This window comes from Lepeophtheirus salmonis, chromosome 4 (genome assembly GCF_016086655.4).
Source record: "Lepeophtheirus salmonis chromosome 4, UVic_Lsal_1.4, whole genome shotgun sequence".
NCBI classification, from domain to species: domain Eukaryota; kingdom Metazoa; phylum Arthropoda; class Copepoda; order Siphonostomatoida; family Caligidae; genus Lepeophtheirus; species Lepeophtheirus salmonis.
This window is the reverse complement of record NC_052134.2, coordinates 42,351,662-42,372,382: the sequence shown is the minus strand read 5'-3', so window position 1 is coordinate 42,372,382 and position 20,721 is coordinate 42,351,662. Positions and strand designations below refer to the sequence as shown.

The 20,721-nt window shown below is 31.7% G+C and overlaps 2 protein-coding genes across 3 annotated transcripts; one reads left to right on the top strand and one right to left on the bottom strand.

Annotated features, from left to right (window-relative positions):
* Nucleotides 1–207: 207 nt before the first annotated feature.
* LOC121115978 (unconventional myosin-Ie) lies at nucleotides 208–19,309 on the top strand. Of its 2 annotated transcripts, none has more exons than XM_040710163.2 (15): nucleotides 208–702; nucleotides 11,231–11,446; nucleotides 11,517–11,789; nucleotides 12,596–13,004; nucleotides 13,092–13,288; nucleotides 13,377–13,553; nucleotides 16,601–16,850; nucleotides 16,915–17,087; nucleotides 17,153–17,497; nucleotides 17,572–17,692; nucleotides 17,753–17,916; nucleotides 17,976–18,438; nucleotides 18,503–18,805; nucleotides 18,877–19,050; nucleotides 19,105–19,309. In XM_040710163.2, exons 1-15 carry the CDS (start codon nucleotides 700–702, stop codon nucleotides 19,185–19,187), a joined length of 3,351 nt encoding a protein of 1,116 aa, XP_040566097.1. In that variant the 5' UTR covers nucleotides 208–699; the 3' UTR covers nucleotides 19,188–19,309. The 2 variants fall into 2 exon arrangements, with proteins under 2 accessions (XP_040566097.1, XP_040566099.1); XM_040710165.2 differs by lacking the exon at nucleotides 208–702 and adding an exon at nucleotides 10,985–11,174.
* TfIIS (RNA polymerase II elongation factor) lies at nucleotides 19,009–20,617 on the bottom strand. The gene is made up of 2 exons (XM_040710169.2): nucleotides 20,448–20,617; nucleotides 19,009–20,191 (listed from the first exon to the last, which is right to left on the bottom strand). The coding sequence occupies exons 1-2, from the start codon at nucleotides 20,615–20,617 to the stop codon at nucleotides 19,486–19,488; spliced, it is 876 nt and encodes a 291-aa protein (XP_040566103.1). The 3' UTR covers nucleotides 19,009–19,485.
* Between the last annotated feature and the right edge of the window lie 104 nt (nucleotides 20,618–20,721).

Below are 20,721 nucleotides of genomic sequence, written 5' to 3'. Positions count from 1 at the left end.
AATAACTTATAAGTACATACTATGTACAAGTTATACGGACTTGTACAAACCCTTCCAATCTCTTCCATATTTTATTTTCCTACAACTGCTTAAGCTATTCGCGTAGTGATGAAGAGTAATACTAATAAATAATAATAATAATAGTACATGAAAACGAAAGGATTCAATGAAATAGGAAAAAAATACAATGTATTTCTACGGAGAGTCGAGCGTTTACCTCCAACCGAGGGAGCGCGAATCCCCCACGTTATGTGTAGGAGGTTTGTCGGAAGACACAGTATTTCTAGGAGTATTAGTAGTACAAATAAAATAAGCTGTTACGGACGTGACTGTTATAAAACTCATAAGACTATAATCGTTAATGAATTGTGTCAACTTTACTGCTTGTAGATATTGCCATTTGGCCAATACTCCCTCCCCCCAACAACAACACCATCTAACATATTAAATATACATTAAAAGAAGAATAATCCAACTTAATTTATCTAGTCACATCCCCTTTAGTACTACGATAAGGACGTTTATTACTAATTATAAATAATTGTAGGAAGAATTAAGTGTGATAATGCTGTTTTTAGAACACGGGAATGTGAAACATTGATTTGTCACTTAGCCATACCCAGACAGGCCTTTTTATTTCTCTTATACGTGTAATTTATTGGACTCATCCTCTAAGACGAAAACAAACTATTTATCAAAATGGTAAGCAGTAATGATGATTTGTTTATTTGTGGTCTATTTGCAAAAAATATATTTACCTTGTGTATAATATTTTGTATTTAACTCCTGTGTTTCTATTAAAATCCCACTCAACGAATTCTTATGAGTCATTTAAAACAACAACAACTGTTTTGGAAGTATCTAAGAGAGGGAATAATAGATATGAAATGATGACGGTATAATATGTATGTAGGTTTGAGGCCTTTCAACGGATCTGAAGTCGTCATTATTAAGTAATATCATTATATAGAATGACTTGTCCTTTTGGAAATCTTCTAATAGTAATATCAAATAATATGGAGTTACTTGACTATAAAATGAATACATAGATTTGCACTCGACATTTAAACTGTTTACATTAGTTCTGTATTTTATTTTACATTTATATACCTACCCTCTGGAGAACGAACATTTAGAATTCAATTATATATATTATGTACATATAACTTATACATTAGTACATTTGTATATAATTGCTGTAAATCGTACAAGCAGAACATTACAACTAGTGTTGAGCCGGTCCTTATTTAGGACTGAAGACTGCAGTCCCATCCAGTTTGGTTCGGTCCATTTCAGTCTTAAAACATATATAAGTGATTCAAAAATATGGTTTTAAAAAACATTTCGTCAAAAATTGTCAAGATTTTGTCAAAAAGTAATAATGTAATAAAAATCATTGTAACGACCCTGAATTTAATTGGCAACGATTAATTAAACCAATCAATATATTTTTGATCTATAAAAATTACGTTCTTATTATATAGGTATATAGCTTCTCTCGTTAAATGTTATGCGTATATATATATTTATTTCTTTATAACTATATTATATCCAATTTACATATACTATTGTATATTCCCACCCCAAGCCATCTTGTTAAGGGAAATCTTGTAAATTCAAATTATGTATACCTTTTGATATTGCTGTAAAAAGTTGTTTTAAACAAAAATATTCAACCTATATACTTTTTTTTCAGAATTACACTATTGATTGGACAGCTTACATTTAATACTACTAACCTTGTTTTGTTGTGAATCTATATGCAAATAGATATATAGATGATTTTAGTAAGGATGGGACGATTCCAAAAAAATCCCGATACCGATGCGATTGTAGTAAAAATTCCCAATGCCGATTCTTTAATTTTTTAAATAATAGTTAAAAGATATAATTTTGCTATAATTTTTGTAAGAATTACAATTGATAATATAAATTACGTTCCTTTATTGAATGTAAATATTATTTACATTCAATAAAGGAAGGCAATTTCTCTGCCTGGCGAGCTTTCTCGAAGGCGAATTTTCCCAGGGCGAATAACCCCACAACTAACTGTTTAAAGGAAATTTTTGCAAAGGCGAGCCTTTCTTATACCCCTTTACAAAACTTATTCCCGAAAAGTAACAATATATGCACCAACTGCATGTGTTTAGAACACATTTGTTCACCTTTAGTTTGTGTTCAATTTGTTTATTCTCATTTTTCGAGCATTTTTATCATAAATTATTTTATTACAAGATTTATAAAATTCAAGTAACAAATTCACATGGTCGTTGTTTTTTATCTTGAATATATTTAATAATTTTTTTTTTCATAACATAGAAAATTAATAAATAATTAAATACCAGTAATAATACCTAAGAATCGGAATCGCAAATTAAACATTATTTTCACGATGCCGATTCCAGAAAAAAACACTCGATTCTCCGATTCCAATATAAACATCTCATTACTAGATTTTAATAATAATTTATCTAATTTAGATAAAATTAGATCTAATTTTTTCAAGCTCGGTACCTCAAACCTCAGACCAGGGCCTAATGGTAACATAATTAAATTGATAATATTTTTGGTGAAAAATAAGTTTTTACCAAAAATATCAAGCATAAAGTATATATCTTGGGATAAAAAAGAAGAAGAAAAAGAACCATGTTGAGTGTCGTGTCCCAAGGGTGTCACATACAAAAAAAAGAGATAATAATAAGCACAATCCATCCAGTAGTTTGGGAGTTTAGATATTACGAGTATATGCAGTTAACAGATGGAAAAGGTATATAGTAATCATGGATTTCTGGACAGCTTAGCTCGTTCTTCTATCTCTTGAAGGAATGGAGTAAAAAATTACGTTGATTCCTTTTCTCCTTTTTTTCAACCAATCACTTCTTTCATATTCCCCTCATCTGGGAATACAAATTTTACGTGATTATAGCACGTCTTTGAATTTTATTTTTTACTCTCCAACATAATTTGGTCAAATGACCTTTTTTAGAATATAAATCCTTAAAAAAACATTTGAATTTGTTCTAGTCCAAAACAAGAATTAATTCATTGGTGAGGGGGGGGGGGGTCTACCTCCTGCGGACACCCCTGACTGTTTAATCTTTGATGTGCCACCGAGTATATCTCATTCATTATTGATTTTCATAAGAAAAGTTATAAATGATTCCTTAGTATTTTGAATTTAAATAATTGCATTACACTTAAAAATCTTCTTCCCATTTTTTCGACCGCAACTTGTCCAATCTCCTTAGAGTACAAGTTATTGTTCATACTCGACTTAATATAAATCATTTATGTATGTCATTAAATCAAAATATTTTGAAACATTTTTGTAACTTTTTGTTGTCTGTCTAATACTCCTAAACTATTACAATCTACAATAAAATTTATATACTTGTTCAGAAATGAAGAAGTGACGACATGAAAATTGTTTGCTTAATTGTACATAAATAAATATAAATTTTGTTAGTTGCTTCATTTTGCGAATCAGTTGACCTTTAATCTACATAATATAATCATATAACTATTACTCCACATCAAAAGTGCTTAATCATTACTAGCTTGTTATTAAAATAATATTTTTTACTAGTATTTATTTATGTATTAATATGTACATTTCACGACTTTTAAATATATATTATATTAATGTGGACTAAACAAATCCAAATATACATATATATATTCATCAACATTTCGCAATCTTTTTAAGTTAGTGGAAGTCATGATTTTTTGAAAGAAAACACTATCTACTCATTTGTGCTCCATTGAGCACCAAGTTTTAAATTACGTAATATATGTAGGCATACCATAAAAATTAAAATTCCTATTTCTAATCATACTTAATATCAGGGACATCAGTTTCTTTGATATTTTCTTTGATTATTTGATGCATTATATTTTCATAAATGTACATTTATACTTTTTGACAAGAGATTATATATAATAATATTTTAATAGCGACCTCGTAAAGTAAGTTCTATGGAATAGATTTATAGTCATTACTATTTTATCAAAACAAGGACATTGATTCATATATTTTAAACATATTATTTGAGACAGTTGATAATATTTACTCTTTCATTCCTTTAATAGTACAAATCTTCAATGATCAAAGTAATTAACCTCAAAAAATATTCATATATTTTATTTGTACATTTGGGGGATTTTTTAATAACTTTGATGTCGGCTAGTGTGGAAAAGCTGATGTCATGATGACATGTGGTAAGGAAATCACCTATGCAAAATGTCATTGTTCTACGATGTTATCTTAAAGTATCACATCTAGCTTCGTCAAAGTATGAAAAAGGCAGGCAAACACTCCAAATATTTATTCAATAAAGGATAAATTCAGATAAGATCAAAATTTCCATATACACAGTAGTCTCAGTTTTTGCTCCGGGACGTAAGTTACTTTATATAATAACTTTTTAATATTTTTTATTGGTTAGAAAAAAACATTTCTATCATAATCAGGCGCGTACGCAAGGGGTGGACTGGAGGGGCTGTAGCCCTCCCAAATTAAGGAATTTTTGCTTTTTAGTATAAGTTTTTTACATCATTTGGGTAAATTATAATTAATTTTTGTGAATAGCTACGGATTTTTGAAAAAATTTAATATTGGAATTTTTTGAAAAAAAATTACCCCCCCCAAATATATATAATCTTGCGGACGCCCCTGATAATGGTTGTATGGAAAATAGTGGATATTGTTTTATTTTAATCTCTGTAGACTAAATAAAGAGTTTTTGCCTTTTTCAAACTTTCACCGAGCTGGGTGTGAGACCTATAGATGACACTGTATGTGGAACAATGAATTTTGCATAGGTTTTCTTACCACATGACCACAACTTTTCCACCCGAAATTCGAAAAAAGTTGAAAAATAAATTCTCTTATATCCATTGATATAGGGCGTCGGATCATCCAAATCTGTATTCATTAATCTCTTCCCTTAATAGAAAATAATAATATTTCTATGATTGATGATCAAATTTTTGAATTTGATTACGTGTTTTTTTAATTTCGTTGTCTGCAAATTTAATTACAATCCTATATTATGTATGTATTATGTACATAATGTATGATTATTGCCAAAAACTTATTTCAAGTTATTTAGTATAACGTGTGCATAAGCAAATCCTACCGTTTTTGATAGTAAGATTTACTGGGTGTGGTCCATTAAAATCTAAACACTTACTAATTCAATATTCAATTAAGGTTGAGTAGTTGAAATTAATTCATATTCCAATATATTGAAGCGTAAACAATTAATTAGAAAACAAAACGTTCGAAACGTTCGAGAAGAAGAAGGGTTTCAAAAAGCCCAAACTGGATCCGTAGGAGTTAAAGAAAATAGCCAAGGCCAATCTCCTCAAGTACATAAGAGCCCATGCAAGAGATCTCGGGGTTTCACAGCAGACTGTCCAGAGAGCTATTTAAAAAGTGGGTGAAAAGAGCCTTGTGAGGGTGGAGAGGCCCCTTTTGACACCAGCAATGAAAGAAACTCATCTCCTCCGTTGCAATACTCTTTTGAACTCTTGTTTGTCACTTTTGGACCCCCTATAGCCCTGATGCCAACTCCCTTGACTACACCTTTTGGTTGTATGTCGAGAGGAAGGCCTATAGTATCCTTTATCCAAACACCAATACCCTCAAAACCACTATCAGCCAGTACTTGGACGCCATGACTGAGGACTTCATCCACAGTAGGTACCATCATTCCTGCTGAGGGCGGCTACATGAATGATTAAGAGAGCTGAGGCACACATCTATTTATAGTATTACATTTTTTGAAATTCTATTGTTAATTAATCAATTGTATCTTGTTGTACTTTAAAATTCAATGTGTTCAGATTTGAAAGAACCGCTCGGTAAATTAACTTCATCAAGAACAACATGTTCATAGTATCAAGATTATTTTTTATTGTAATTATATCTCATAATATCAAACATTATTTCTCAAAATGTCCTCCTTTTGTGCTCACTATGGCCTCCAGTCTGTGGTTGAATGCCTTTCATACCTTTTCGGAGCCATTGTACATATCATCTCTCTCCTTCTCAATGGAGGCCTTCAGGGAATCAACATTACAGTGGGGGACATTGCTGACCTTGTTCTCCATGAAGTCCTATATTCCATAGTCCACTGGCGGCGAGTAGTCGAGTGATGAGGTAGCTACCAGTTTTGAACCCAGAAATCGATGAGATTTTCCTTGGCCCCCACCTTGAGTCCCTTGAAGTCAAGAAGTCGTCAGTGACAATCTTCTAATAGTCTTCAATTTCTGCCGCTGTTAATAAAGCTCCTGACTTTACGGAAAAGCTCAACAGTGCAATTCACAATGTCCACTACCTCCTTAACAGAGTGATGGGCGCTTTTTTGCCTCCATCGTCGTTGTTTGTTGACGGCTCGCAACCAATAATACAGTGTATGAAAGCTGATACATTTTGAAAAAATTTCTTTTTAATAATCCAACATTGACTGCAAGTAATAATGGCTTCATGGAGCTCTACTTGGCGCTATACGATTTACTAAGGCACATTGTATGAATTAAAAATGACATCGCCCTTTTAAAAATATTTTACTTTATTTCTTTAATAGTAATTTCTTTTCCTTCTCTTATCTCCTTTATCTCTTTTTCTATCTTAGACCTCCTAAAATATTTAATTCCTCCTGATTCACATTGATCGTAAGGATATTTTTTTAATCAATATAATTAATCAAGAGGCATGTATGTAGAAAGAGGAATTGTAATTCTTCTTTCTACCTATTTCATGTTTTAATATTATTATTATTATCAAAAGAAGAAGTTATTTTACTAACTCCAAGACTCAAGGTCCCAAGTAAAAATACTTCCTAGCTATGCCCTATTCTCACGTAATACTTACATAGATTTATTTTGATGTATACCTACAAAATATGTGGCAATAGTTTACTTAATTAAGTTCTAAAAAGGCTTGCCTGATTGTTTTATTTTATGATATACTTAGTGTAGTTATGTAATGACCAATTCCATTGTATTGTGTTTTCTTATGATAGATTTATTTTTATGTATACTCCATAGATATTATTTCAAAAAAATCCTTAATTTTTTAGTTTTTGTAAATTAAAAAAGATGTGTAGTCAAATGAAATTTCAAATTCCCCCTCAAAAAAGCAAAGTCAAAGAAGAGTCCAAGTAGTTGATTTAGCGGAGATACCAGATTTCTTAAGCTTCTCTATGCTACAAACTACAATTCCCTGCCATGGAATTCTAGATGCACAAAATGAAGTCTATCGACTTTATTTTGTTTTTTCCACTTGAGTCATAGATCCTTCTTATATACATATACTTAGAGTTTTTAGAGCATAATTTGTATTTAAATACATTTTTCGTTGGTAATTCTGTTGAAATAATCATATTTGACATTTTAAAAATAACTTGTAACTTGTTGTAAATCACAACTTGTACTCAACATATATAACAAAAGGAGCAATATCATCTTTATTCCATATATCTAGAGTTCCATGCCCCTGCATGTCAAGATTTTTTGAACTCGAGTTCAAGCCGATTCTAAAGCTTTTAACTTAGATTCTGAAAGGGGGTCAATTTTACCGAGAGCGGGACAAAGAAGAGAAAAATGTGGGGGCCTTTTTCTTTCTTTAATTAAATTTGAAATTCTTGTTTTTAATTTAGAAAATAAAATTTAGTAAGGCGGATTTTACGGGAAGCGAATACTAAATGCAGGCCCGTTTTTGTTTAAATTGGTTTATATTTATTTTCTCAAAAAACTCGAAATATGACGTTTTGGGTCATTCCAATGTAAAAGAGGGCTAACATTAAATTTTGACACCCAACCTCTCAGATATTGACCAAATTTTGATAAAATATTTTGTTTATACAAGATATGCAGAATTGTGAAATTTCAGGCTCTGCAAAAGTTTGACTATTGTTCTGGTTTACAATGTTGTTATTACCCCATCCCGTAATGGATTTTTTAAGAAAATATAATTAGCAATATAGTTAAAATGCAAAGAATGGCACATTTTTAATTGTTGAATTGAAAGTTGCATTAATTTCAGATGATATTCTTTGTGAAAAAATACTTGTTTTCAAGTTTTAATGTCAAACCATGAAAAACAAATTACCCAAAATTTCCAGTCTCATCCAAGTATGAAAGAATTTAAAATTTATGTGGATCATTTATAGTACATTATAGAATACTTGTAGGGGAAAAATCTAATTGATTCTCTTTTGGTACCAAGGGCCATTTTCATTTTAACAAAATGGGTTAAATTTCAAACTAAATTGGTTCAAAATATATGTTCTCTTAAAAAATCCATTAATAAAAACATTGAAAGCTATAAAACTAAGAATTAAAAAGCCCTCATAACTTTGAAAGTTCTACATCCTTTTCCTCTTTCCCCGATACTCTACCAAAACTCGACATAAAGACTCAACGACAAACAGTACTGATAATTGGGAAGGTTTCATAGGGCAATAAGACATAGTCTGTTGCTCAACCAAAAAATTGACTTTTTGAATCACCCATTTCCCTTTTTTTAAATGCATTTTTCTTTAATTTAGAAAACGAAATAAAATTGTGCGTTTTTAATTTTTTTTTTCAATCAATCGGTGGGCTTCCAATGCTTGATTTTAACCCGACACAACTCTGAAGTTGCAGTTTAGTTAGGCTTAAATTCGAGTTATGAGTTCAAATTTCCAGTTCCGAGGTTAGCAAGCATTTTCTTCTTTGTGCTATGAACTAGTATTATTATTACTCATTGTCTTAGAATGAAAACCCGTACTATAGCGAAGCGTAGAAGTAGAAAATTTGGACTAAATGCGAGTATTAAGTAGACATATATATAGTAAAGGTCATATGTTCATTGTCTACGGGAAAAGTACAATTTTGAATACCCCTCCTCTTGTGTTGTGTTTGTCCAAGGAAATCTGCATAAAATTTTTTTTACAAATATATTACTTCATTCTGAAAAGGTTTTGTTGATCAGTAAAACTGTGATCAGTTCTCATTCTCAATGTAGTGAACTCATGAAATATTCCCTCACCCTAAAAAATCTTTAAATCAGTAACCCGTCAACTGGACGTCATAAATGTATCATGCCTTAGGGTGGCCCTTAAAAATCCCTATTTTACTTTTACTTACTTCACTTTTCTTAATTTCCTGCCCTTTATTGAAAAATTAGAGGACAAAAAAATCGATATCTCCAATTTTTTTATTAACATTAAGTTACAATTACAACTTTGTCTGTAAGTATAAATACATTTTATGCCAATACTTTACTTGTTAAATATTTTGTGTAGTTTTAATATGAATCTTTTTTGACATTAATTAGATTATTAAATATTTATTGTATTACAAAGTACTTTATCTACAAAGGTAACACTTATTTGGTGCACTATTCTCTTTTTTTAGTAGATAAATTGTATTTTACGTTTCTACGTTTCTTTTGTCTTTAAAAATAAAAGAGTAAGCAATTGTTGAGAAATTTACAATTTTAGTCATAAGTTTAAGAAACATGGCCCAACTCTGAGTGTCGCTCAAATGTTACAATTTTTAGCACAGGAATATAATTTCACTATGAAAAGCGATTGAGAGGGTGAGATAATGAGAATAACATTGATTTTTTAAGTACAGAACAAGAGCCATCCTAAAATACATCATGGAAAACATGGAAAAGAGTATTTTTTTAAAATATGAAATTGTAGTATCTTGCTCATTTTTGTCTCAATTTTTGAATGAAAGTTTTAGGGAGGAGCATAAGAGACAAAATATATAAGGGATTCACTCTTAAATTTAAATGTTTTGAAGATTTATAAAATTAAAAATTGTATACGAACACCCGCACAGATCTTTTTTTGACACCATCTAACCTGACACTGTCTTCAATCCCTCAAATTGCACCATTTTTTGAAGAAGGATTTAATGGCAATATTTTCAAATAAATTTACATTCCTTATAGTGATACATTAATTAATGGGTGCATTAGTTAATTTTCAAGTTTTGGATATGAGTATCGCTAATTAAATTAAATGAATGATGATTAAAGGTAACACAGATGTTGTTTTGGGATGAACATTGATTAATGAATTGTTTGTATTCATTCATGCAATTTAACTCCTACTTCGTAGTCACACATAATAGGGGGCTCTGAAAAGTTTCCTACCTAACAAAACATTTTTTTTTTTTAACAATGTCTCATTGTAACTTCTCCCAGCGATGTTCCCATCTCTGTAACCTGTCCTAATAGTACTTGGCGTTTTACTCTGCAAATATTTTTGTTTTGGGCTCAATTACTCCGATTTAGATTGACTTAGACGGTCAAATTTTTACAGAACAAGTCTTTATATGTCTGCTATTGTTTGAATCTATTTAAAAGTATCATTTTCACAAACAAATATTTAATGACAGCTTGATACTCGATTTTGTCGAATTTTATCAAAAACACTCACATCAACTCACTCTAACGACTGTTCTATAACACCCGCGCCTACTAAATGGCTAAAAACTTTGGTGAGTAACTGTCAACAGAAGCTAAATAGATGTGATCAAGGTTAATAGAAATACAAAGTTATACCATAACGCGTGCACAACTGATGTTTGACTTCCACCACACTTTTAATATTGACGTCATAGTAGATGAGTGGTTGCGTGTTTTGTCAAAATCTGCCTATCTTGCTCAGCAGTCGGTACAATATATCAGATTGAAAATTCTAGCAAGCCCGATTACATGATGGTCTAACCTTGGATTTCTATTAACCTTGGATGTGACTAGCTTGTATTTACAAGTATTCCCATCTTCACGCTGAGGTCGGAAACTTTTCATACCACTCTCGTAAAATAATTCTACCTTCCTCCTAAATGACATATTATGTAGCTAAGTATTCTACATATTTCTATGAATCATAATGACTTACTTAGACAAATAATTAATCAATGACTCCGTTATAGATAGATACAGCTCCATCAAACTCGTAGCTCTTATCTTTTCTTTGAAATTGATAACATGATCTTGATGCTTTGTTGACTAAATTACTTATAATATATTATAATAAAATCCAAGTTGTTTCATTCAGTTATTATTTATTTTAAAAAAAATGATTCCTAATTTCTTGAATTTTTGAAAAGTTATCAAAGAAAGTAGTTTATTATATTCTAATTTTTAATTAATTAGTTCATTGTTGGTTCGTCTATGACCAATATAGTTATACATTTGTATTTGAATATTGTCATATTTTAGGTGTACCATTGGCAAATGCCTAATCACAAAAGGTCAGGACTTGACGACATGACGCTCTTATCCAGTGTTACGGAGTCCGCCATCATGGAGAATATGAAAAAACGCTACCTTGATGATTGGATTTTTACTTATATTGGACAAGTACTCATTTCAGTGAATCCTTTCAAACACATGTCGTACTTTACACAAAAAGAAGTCGATATGTACCAAGGCGCTGTATGTTTAACTTATTTACTCAAATTATTTTGAGTATTCTTTTCATGGGCGTAATTATAATTATCTATAGGCTCTCTATGAAAATCCTCCGCATGTCTATGCATTGGCTGATAATATGTACCGAAACATGACCATAGATAATGAGCATCAATGTGTAATTATTAGTGGTGAGTCTGGAGCTGGGAAAACCGTGGCTGCAAAATACATCATGAACTATCTATCTCAAGTATCTGGAGGTGGAGAGTCGGCTTCGCACATTAAAAGCGTCATATTACAATCTAATCCACTGCTCGAAGCCTTTGGAAATGCCAAAACTATTAGAAATAATAACTCGTCTAGATTTGTAAGTATAGATTGTTGATCCAACAATTTATCTGTCTATTTAATGAGGCGAATGAAAAAAACGTAGAATTAAAAAATATGGAAATAACTTCTGAAATGGATATAAGAAGCTCCAAAAATATTTAATGATTGTGTTAAATGGTGTTATATTTGCCTCTTTATTTAATAAAAACTGATGTAACTTAAGCATCCTTCAAATTGAGATGTATTTTGCGATATTATATGGTATCTTTACAATAGAAACTGGAATTTCTGACACTACGTCTAGGGACTCGTTGATATTTTAAAATATATATTACTAATTTGCCACATAGATTTGGACAAATGTCATAACTAACCTATAGAATCGGGCCTCTTAAAACTTTTTTAGTTAGAGATTCCTCATGGAGCAATAAAAAACGGATCCCTGATAACTCCAATGTGTATACTGTATATCAAATTATTAACGGATCCCGAAGTAAAGTTTCAAACAATTCCGTGTCTATTTTAAAGATATAGTCTAATATTGCAAAATACCTCCATATTCCAAGGTTGTTCCAAGTTGAATTCATTTTTATTAAATAATAAAGAAATTATATAGCACTAACAAAATAAATAAATTTTTTCGGAGTTTCATCTATTCTTTTCATAACCTTCTTTCATATTTTGAAATTAGACGTACGTTTTATGTTTTATTTTTTTACTTTTTGTACTCCAACCATTTGGTAATGTGTTTCAGTTTTTGGGATTGATGAGGGATTACATAAGTTTTTAATTTAAAACTCGAAGCCATGGAAATTAGTTAAATAATTAATTATTATTTTAAAGGGAAAATACGTGGAAATACTTTTTGAGCATAGTCGACCTGTTGGTGGTCAAATATCAAATTTTCTACTTGAAAAATCTCGCGTTGTTCGGCAAAATCCAAAAGAGAGGAATTTTCATATATTTTATCAATTTGTAAACGGTTTAGAAGGGGAATCAGATGATATGAAGAGTCGTTTTGGGGTAGCAGAGCTTGAGTTCTATAATTATCTTAATGAACATGCTTGCTATCATGTTGATGACACGAATGATCAGAAGGGTTTTGAGGAAACCATGGAAGCCATGACAACAATGGGCATGTCGGAATCAGAAAAAAATGATGTTCTTACTCTTGTTTCTGGTATTCTTCATGTTGGTAATGTGATTTTCTCTGAAGGTGTAAATGACACTGCTATTCCTGCAGATATGAATCGTGAGTTTTTTTATTTACTTGTTGCTCATTAGTACATATATGTAGTAGCCTTTTTATTTTAATATTCTAAATTGCAATTTTCCTTAGTTTTGGACTACCCTGCGTATTTGCTTCAAATAGATTCGTCCACATTAGCCACAAAATTAACGTCCCGTGTTATGGAAACGAAATGGGGAAGCAAGACAGAAATTGTGAATGTGACTTGTAACGTCATGCAATCGGAGTATACTCGGGATGCCTTGGCTAAAGGACTCTATTCTAGACTTTTTGATTATCTTGTCCAAGTATGTCCAACTATTCATTCATTATTATCAATTGGAAGTTGCCGAGTATCTGTATGCAAAATACAACTGAGTTTATTATATCTTATAGAGAGCCAATGGAGCTATGAAGGTTCAGTCCAAAAATAAGGATTTACTGAATTTGGGTATTTTGGATATCTACGGCTTTGAAATTTTCGGTAAAAATGGTTTTGAACAATTTTGCATCAATTATGTCAATGAAAAACTCCAGCAAATTTTCATTGAATTGACACTCAAAGCAGAGCAGGTGAGTGGTACTGAGTAACTAAAGTACTTACTGAGTTGTACCATTTTTTTCCATTGATTTTATTAAATAATATATAGATTTTTGATTGATTGATTGATTGGTGTAAATTAATTATTTTTCCCCAAAGAATTTTCTTTTAATAAATAAGAGTTAATACTTTTTTTCATTTTTAATATAACATTTAGAAAAATATTAATTATTATAAATTCTATGAATAATATAATAAATTAGTTTTGAAGTTATCAATATATTTTGAATATGTTGCTATTTTTGAAATAACGAATTTTCTAAAAAAATTAAATGTGATAAAAGTTTTGAGTATTTTTAAATATAATTTTTAGAATGAGGAATTCCTAGATTTAAAAAAACAAAACAAAAAAAAACACACAGTTTTTTAAGTGTTCCTAAAAAAGCTAATTATCCTAGAATATCATTCAAGCTCCTGGCTAATCTTGAAAATCCAAGCCTGCAGGCCAATCCATAGCATTGTTTTGAAATGCTACGATACATTTGTCCTGGTAATGATTTTCCAGACTTTAAAATTCTTGGCATTCTTCGGTTAAAAAGGCCTCTGCTTCTCAACAAGCTTCGCCCCGTTCCTTCTTCATCGTCCGAGTTCCAAAGTAGTTTGTTTAAAAGATCGAAGAACGCCTTTTCATCCTCATTATCAAAGTCATCCTCATTCGATTCCGACTGCAAAATTAAACACATACCTATAAATTGGGGTTTATTTGATTTGCTTCACTTATCACTTACAACACTCTGCACAGGGGATCGACCTGCGTAAGGGTATGGAGCGGAGAGTGCTCTGCTAGATGTATCTCGATCTTGACACGATATATCACTGATTGAAATGAGCAAAAAAAAGAGAGATGAACGAAGTAAAATGGATTGGAGGCTCATGTTGCTCTTTCTTATTCAATTTGAGAACTGATGTGATACTGGAGCGAAATAATCCTTTTTATAGGGTTAGTCGAAACGAAAAAAAAAAAAAAAGAGTACCAGGCGTGAAATCATGACTTTTTATTATCCATACCAAGATGATGATGATTTAAAAAGTATAAATCGGAGTTCTACGTGTCATCTAAGTTTTTTTTTTTTTTGGAAAAGTGAAAACGGAGAGAAGAAGAGAAGGAGGCCGGCCATAGATCAGTTCGTCATATCAACCGTTATATCCTTGTGTGATTTCTACAACAGACGGTAATTAAACTCATGCACTCTCACATACACTGCCTTTAGGAGAAGCTCCCCTTTTGCAAATTAACTCGTCATAAATTAAAAGGAAGAAAGTTTAATGATGAAGGAATTAGCAAAGTTCTGATGTATATGTACAGTCAATAACATCTTAACAACTTTTGTTTTTTGTAATATCTTGTTGTAATATCTACTTACGTTTTTTCAACTTCATAGTACTGTTTACATGCAATAGATTCTCATTCAATTAGTAGTTTGTTAAGAAATTTTGAATAATTGTACAGTAAACTCTTGGGTTACGTCCAACGTCCCTTTCAGAAAAGTACTCGCAATCCAAAACTTACCACTAGTTTGATTTTTCAACATTAATTTACATGGCATGAATCAATGTGTCTCTTAATACAAGAATCTTAATTATTCATGACTCAGACAAATTTCCTTTGAGATTTAACCATATTTGAAAGATTGAAATGAACTTTGAAACTTCTTATCAATCAGGAGTGAATTCTTAAGATTGGTATCATTTCAGTCTCGACTCTTCAAAGTCTTGATTTACTTGTTATAATCAATACTTAAGTAATTATGTGATTCTAGAGATCGGTTTTGGTCGCGAAACCAATTATAATTGAAGATCTCGCGCCGGTCTTGACCCTTCACTGCCTTGATCTTGTTGCCATGACCAAAATCAAAGTAGCTCGATCAAAATTTTCCTTTTCAAAATAATATTTTGGCTTTTGGGGTAGTCTGGATTTCAGCCCCTCAAAGCCGTGATCTCAGATAAAGTGGTCTTGAACGCAATACTAGCAACTAAATTAAAAACTTCCATATCATACAAATTTATGTATATCAGTACTTTGATTCTTTTTCATATTATGTAAAAAAATACAAGACCTATCCATCAATAATTATCTTAATTCATTTGTGTGTCAAAATTTATACCAACATGGTGATTTAAACTATAAAGTGAAAGGACTTTTGTTAATATTTTTTATAGTAATAAAACTATAAAATATTTGGTAATCCATTTCAAATTTTTTGTAACAACTTATGTCATGAACGTGTTTCACGGAAGACAAATATTTATTTTCATTTCATCATTGTCATATACGTATGTACAATGTAATATATATATATATATTATTTTGTAGGTCATTGTTTATGGTTAATTAGATATAAAGTCATATGAATGTCTTGCATTATCATTTGTATTATTACTTTAATAAAAAAAACTTTCCGTCACTAAATATCAAATACAAATGTACGTCATGATTTTAACATTAATTATATGTTGGTATCATATTTCACTGAAAATCGTTGTTCTAAAAAATCAATTTCATAAGTTAATATTAGACGATTAATGATTAAAAATCCCTGATTGTGTACTCTCAAATCAACAATTTATTTTTTTTATACTCAAAAGTGTTGTTTCCTCATGCTATCTGGTCACATCCTTAAAAATATTATTTTCTGGTAAAATATTAAATATCTTTTCTTCCTAATGAAACAATTTTTTACATTTGATTACGAATTTAAAAGTGAAATTTTGTGAATTATTTTCTCTCTATAAGAAAAAAGTAAAAAAAAAAAAGGATCATGCTTCGAACAAAGTATAATAAACACTTTTGAACAAAGAAAACATATCTTTACTTTCAACAAACATAGATACAATGTATAGTAATTTTAATTTCACTCAAATTATTTTTAATTAATTAAAATTACTGGATCCATCATTTGTACTCTTTATTTCGAATCAATGTGATATTAAGTTTGGATTTTAGAAAAAGTATCTGTAATACAATATCATGATGATTTGTATTGTTCATATTCTATATATATACAAATTTATTGTTCAGGAAGAATATGTTCAAGAGGGTATCGAATGGAAGGAGATTAGTTATTTTAATAATGCAATTGTTTGTGAGCTAATTGAGTCCAAGAAACCATCTCCTGGAGTTCTTCCCATTTTAAACGATATTTGTAGTACGCAACATGGCGTTAAAGAAGGCTCAGATATGAATTTTAAGTCCAAACTACGGGATCATTGCTCCATGCACAAACATTTTCAAGATTGCGCACAAGGATTTATTATTCATCATTATGCCGGTAAGAATATTGACAATATAAAAAAAAAAAGTTATTCTTACATTTCCCATCTTTTTTCCATTAGGTGTGGTTACTTACAATGTTGATGGCTTCTGTGAACGAAACAAGGATTTGTTTCATAATGACTTGATTGAAATGATGCAGGGCTCAAACAATCAATTTATTCGTTCCCTCTTTCCTGAAACAACACAGTCCAAGAAACGACCAATTACTGCTGGAACCAAGATAATATCACAAGTGCCTACATAATAAATCCACATATTTAAAAGTTTTAAATGCTCCCTTTTTCATCAACCTTACAGGCCAATAAACTCGTATCATCCCTAATGTCCTGTAATCCAAGTTATATTCGATGTATAAAACCTAACGAAACAAAGAAACCCCGGGATTGGGAAAACGCTAGAGTCATGCATCAGATTGAATACCTTGGTCTCAAAGAAAATGTTCGTGTAACAAGGGCTGGATTTGTGTATCGTCGTCCTTTTGATAAATTCCTTTACCGATATGCTATTCTGACCAAAGAAACTTGGCCTCACTATCACGGGGACTCAAGAAAAGGGGTCGTTCATATTTTGAATGCTGTGAATATGAAATCAACAGAGTATCAAATGGGGAAAACAAAACTTTTTATCAAAGCTCCTGAATCTGTGCGTATTCTTTTAATAATTATCATATTTCATAACCTTGGATTATATCTTCTTCTTTCACCCCAATTTTCTAGCTTATGCTTCTTGAAGAAAGACGAGAGAAAAAGTTTGATGTATACGCGCGTATTCTGCAAAAAGCATTTAAAAAACATTTCATGCAGAAACAATTGCTTAAACAAAAAGAGGATGCCTCAGGTTTTAAACAAAATCCTCATATTCATAAATTCATTTCAATACTGAATTTGTTCATTTCAGATTTGGTCTATCAACGGAAGGAGAGAAGAAGGAATTCGTTAGAAAGAAACTTTTATGGTGATTATTTGGGCCTTGAAAATTTTCCGGATCTTAAAACGCTTGTGGGAAAGAGAGAACGCATTTTATTTGCTCAAACAGTTAAATCTTATGACAAATCATTTAGAGTAAGGTCTCAACCATCTTTTTTTAATGGAACAATTAGCTCTTATTTCTAAGTTTCCAGAGTCTCAAATGTCTCATGCGTGACTTGATCGTTGTATCTCAAGGCATATTCATAGTAGCTAGAGAGCCAAAAAAGAAAAATAAGGAAGAGTTTGAATTTATTGTACGCCGAAAAATTGAATGGACAGATTTATATTCGTGCTCTCTATCTACTAAACAAGATGACTTTGTCGTGCTTCACGTTAAAAACTCTTATGACTCCCTTCTTCAAATCCCTTTCAAAACCGAATTTATTTCTATTGTCAACAAAACGTGCAAAGATAAGAGAACCACTGAGTTGAAACTAGTGTTTCAGGACAAAATCGAATTCACTGCTGAAAAATCGCGTAAATTTGGTGGTGGAAAGAAGAGGATATTATCATTTAAAGAAGGGAATATTAACAGCTCTATTATTTCATCTCCGGGATCCTTTATTAACAATGAAATTAGGGTTGAAATCGGCCAAGGACTACCAAACACAAGTCGTATGTGTCTTCAATATAGATAATTAGTTATTACATTTCTGATTTTGCATTTCTTTAATCCTAGGACCTTCATTTGATTTTGTACAAAAACTTCAAAACAAGAAGAATTCAAATAATTTGCATAATAGATTTAAGAACGTTTCATCCCAAAGGATCGTACCTCCACCTATGAGCTCCGTACCTATTTCTCAACCTAAAAAACGTCCTGCAGTGACTCTTAGAGGCCCTTCAGTTATTAACACTCCTGAAATTCAAAAAATAAAAAAACTAGCTCCTCCGAGGCGCATATCCAAAGAACCTGATGGCTTTGACGTAATGGCCATGCCTGCTGGAGGGGTAGCGAAAGCATATAGAGAGAGCGTCTTAGGTGATATTCATATCAATTTCAATGAAAAATTTACTCTTGTAAGCTAATAATATACCATTCTCATTCGACAGCCACATCAACTCCCACTTCTACAAATCGGCCGGTTCCAGGAGGAGGAAGACCTAAGCCGCACATACCACAAAAGCCATCTCTTCCCAAAATTAAAGCCCTATACAATTATACTGGAAATGAAAATGATGAAATGAGCTTAGTGCAAGGAATGACTTATTTATTAACACAAGAAGGTATTATTTAAGTATTATTCGAAGAATGAACGTATGAAATAATTGTTTCTTTAGATGACTCTGGTTGGTGGAGTGGAAAGACACTAAATGGAAAAGACGAGGGATTCTTTCCTGGAAATTACGTTGAGAAACTCTAACACGAAAGGATATACATATTCATACTATTACTTTTCAATTCAATCTTTTAACTAGTCATTAATAATTATTTTCCAGAAAAATAATTTATTTTACTTTTATTTAATAAAGTCGAATTACTAAATTGGATTAATTGTACTTAGCGCATTGTAACCAATTACGAGCAAGAAGAAATAATATAAATATATTGGTTTAAAATTTATGATAGTAGTAGACATACTAAATAATATGAACGATGGATAAATAAAACACTTATTAAAGGGGGTAGGGCGAGGGGGGCAGAGTTTTTTTAATTATAGTTTAACAGAACTTCCATCTGTTTCCGCATTCGTTACACAACACAAAGGTGGTCATAGGTTCATCAGCACTTCGAGTTTGGATTTGATTGTAGGTACAATTCCTCTTCAAACATTTACCACACTTGAGAAGATCAGTTTTAGTTCCTTGTATTTGAGCAAGCTGAGACGCATCGATCCCTTGTTTTACAAAATCTGCTCTCTGTTTCTTCACCTCATTGGATGCCATTTCATCTGCTGTCATGACAGCAAATTTGGATGGCTCTATAATACCCGTAAGAACATTCTCTCGAAGAGCAGGGTTCTTCTTATCCTTCAAATTAAAAACACGTGATCGAATCTGATTCTTGTACTTGGCAGAGGTGGATTTGAAGTTGGAAAAAATAGCCTCTTCAATGAGATCTGCGAGTTCTTCAGGAGACTTACAAATACCGTCTGGTAAATCACTTCCTATCCCTTTAAGGGCATTAGTCAACATCTCACGACATCGAAGTCGTACATCATCCGTTGTTGCGATATTCGTCTTTTGGGGAAAGGATTTGGAAAGGCCATTGGACTTGGCATTGCTCTCCTCTTTGGAGTGAGGGCTCTTTTTACTCTCCTCTTCAGAATCCTTCTTCTTTTTATCTGAGTTCTCTGGAACAAATTTCTTCCAGGTCTTGATCAAGGACTTGGCCACTGTCACGACTTCCTCCTCTTTACTCGTTTTCCTGTTAATGAGAAATAAAACATTGAAATCGCTTGATAAAGCAATATATATAATGGAAGGAATGGTTAGTAGGCCAGTAAGAAGCGAGTGGAGTGGAGTGATGCCCCGACATCAATGCGAGTCCAGTGGCCTCAGTGACGTCAGAGTGGAAACACAACTTGTCAATTCGACGTCACATCTCAACAGACCCGCTATTTTTAGAGCTCATCACATGGGATTACTAGTCTCACAAAAGCAGGGGCATGCCCCATAATTACCTCAGGTTATTCACAGTCATGCCAACACGGGTACTTGTGAGGATCGTTAAATTGATTTTGAGGCGTCCCAATACTTTAAGGAGATCCAATGCTTGACTTCCATCTCCGGATCCACTCACGATTTTCTCCAATTGATTTCGTATATCTGTAACTTCCTCTTCCACTCCCATCCTGGATCAAATACCCAGAAGAAGCTTCCTTTTGGCTCCTGCTATATACTTTTAACTTGGAGTTGAAGTAGAATGAGAAGACACTGGCTGTTAGCTGCTGCGTG